The sequence below is a fragment of the Drosophila simulans genome, chromosome 2R, assembly GCF_016746395.2.
Source record: "Drosophila simulans strain w501 chromosome 2R, Prin_Dsim_3.1, whole genome shotgun sequence".
In the NCBI taxonomy this organism is placed as follows: domain Eukaryota; kingdom Metazoa; phylum Arthropoda; class Insecta; order Diptera; family Drosophilidae; genus Drosophila; species Drosophila simulans.
The window spans coordinates 2,908,515-2,910,210 of record NC_052521.2 but is presented as its reverse complement, the minus strand read 5'-3'; the positions used below and the strand labels follow the sequence as shown (position 1 = coordinate 2,910,210).

Here is a 1,696-nt window from a genome sequence, read left to right as displayed (position 1 = left end):
AGAACTACCAATTGACCCCAATCAGACATTCTATGTGAGACAGATTGGATAGCGGACAAATGTTTTAGATATTCTGGGAATACAGAAGACTGCGGAATGCAGAAGACTGTACGTAATATAAACAGATCTATCAGAAAATTACATATTTCTCGAGCCGGCCAAGGGCACGGAGGTCGAACGGTAACGGGAAATGCACAAAGAGGACGAACCGTGAACTAACGGTATATGAGATGGACCTTGTACCCGAGCGGGTCGTGCTCAAAAGGGGAAATAACGGGATCCCTGCGCCCTATAAAGGGACGGCGCAAGTGCAGCCCGCGGCAGTCAGTCACAACACGCGAGGAGCCGTACGTACGCAAGAACAGTCCAGGAGAGTACCGGCGAGGTCAGGACGCGGCCGCGCAGTCGGAACGGAGTCTGAAGGCGGAGGAGTGGATTCAGTCAACCAGACCGCGCGTGAAAGGAAGTAGTGAGACGGAGCGTTGAAAGAAGGTGGTCGGGAGTGAGAATGCGCGGACAAGTAACGAAAGAATATACAGTGGAAGCGTCGGGCAGCAAGTGGCCCGCAGGAATTGAAGGACGAGCACTGCAAGGGAAGAGTGATTCTGGGAGTGGTGGAGAAATTCCTGGCGTGTCTGTAAGGGTCAGTGGAGTCAGTGGTCAGCAAAGATGGTCCCAGGCCGAGCGTTGCCTCGCCCGTGGACGATACACCCTGCCCCATAACATCCTAAACCCAAATCAGCCGGCAGAAGGTCTTCCGCAGGAGACGACAAGGTCTTGGCGTGCTCCAACAGGGACAGTGGAGTCAGTGGTTGGCAAAGGTGGTCCCAGGCCGAGCGTTGCCTCGCCCGTGGACGATACACTCTGCCCCATAACATCCTTATCCTGGCCGGGCCCACACGTCGTCCGTTGTCAAGGAGTACACAGGACAACGAAGGCAAGGCGTTGCAGGAGAAATGCCGCAAGAGCAGCGAGATCACCGGAGGAGTCAGCCATAAAACAGTAGAATAAATCGACTATAATAAGAACCATCTGCTATTCCGTTGTCGGGCAATCACACAAATAATAAATTTGGTGGGACGAACGCACAAACTCTCTGAGCTAGTCGTTGCAATTCGTAGCGAGCAGAAACAGAAAATCGATATATTTTATATTGTGTACATACCTGGGAAGATTTTGGAGTTAAGTATCTTCGTATCTAGCGTTCCTGGGGAAAGCTACTGCCGACGAAAACTCAAAAATTGCGCTGTGGAAGGTCACGAAGAGATTTAAGAGGCAAGTTGCTTCTAAGTTTCCAGTTCGTGGCCCAGATGGCACTTGGGCAAAATCACCTCAGGACAGAGCTGCGTTTGCCAGAAACCCTGAGAAAAGATTTAAGCCGTTCCAGAGAGCATCGCCAAGACGAGTACAACTGGTTGCTAAAACCCTAGAAGGCCCATTGGAGCTAACTCTTCCTGTAAAGCCTATTAAACTCACGGAATTGAAAGATTATATCAAATCCCTTCGCAATAACAAGGTGAGAATCACATCGACAACTGCTACATTAAGCTGTTGCCCCATAAAGCTTTGTTATGCTTTGAACCGATTTTCAACTCTGCTCGTCGACTGGGACACTTGCTCCATAAAAGTAGCAAGCCAGCGTAGGAAGTAGACTATCGCCCAATAAGCCTGATTTCAGCATTTGGCAAATTACTTG

The 1,696-nt window shown here is 50.1% G+C and overlaps 1 protein-coding gene across 1 annotated transcript; it reads left to right on the top strand.

Moving 5' to 3' along the window:
• The first annotated feature begins 508 nt into the window (after nucleotides 1-508).
• Nucleotides 509-1,006, top strand: LOC123327128. Its single transcript, XM_044922625.1, has one exon. The coding sequence runs from the start codon at nucleotides 509-511 to the stop codon at nucleotides 1,004-1,006; it is 498 nt and encodes a 165-aa protein (XP_044778560.1).
• The last annotated feature ends 690 nt before the right edge of the window (nucleotides 1,007-1,696 follow it).

Bases quoted from the DNA above. Each gene is read 5' to 3' on its own strand.
- LOC123327128 (XM_044922625.1), top strand. From the start codon at position 509: ATGCGCGGACAAGTAACGAAAGAATATACAGTGGAAGCGTCGGGCAGC.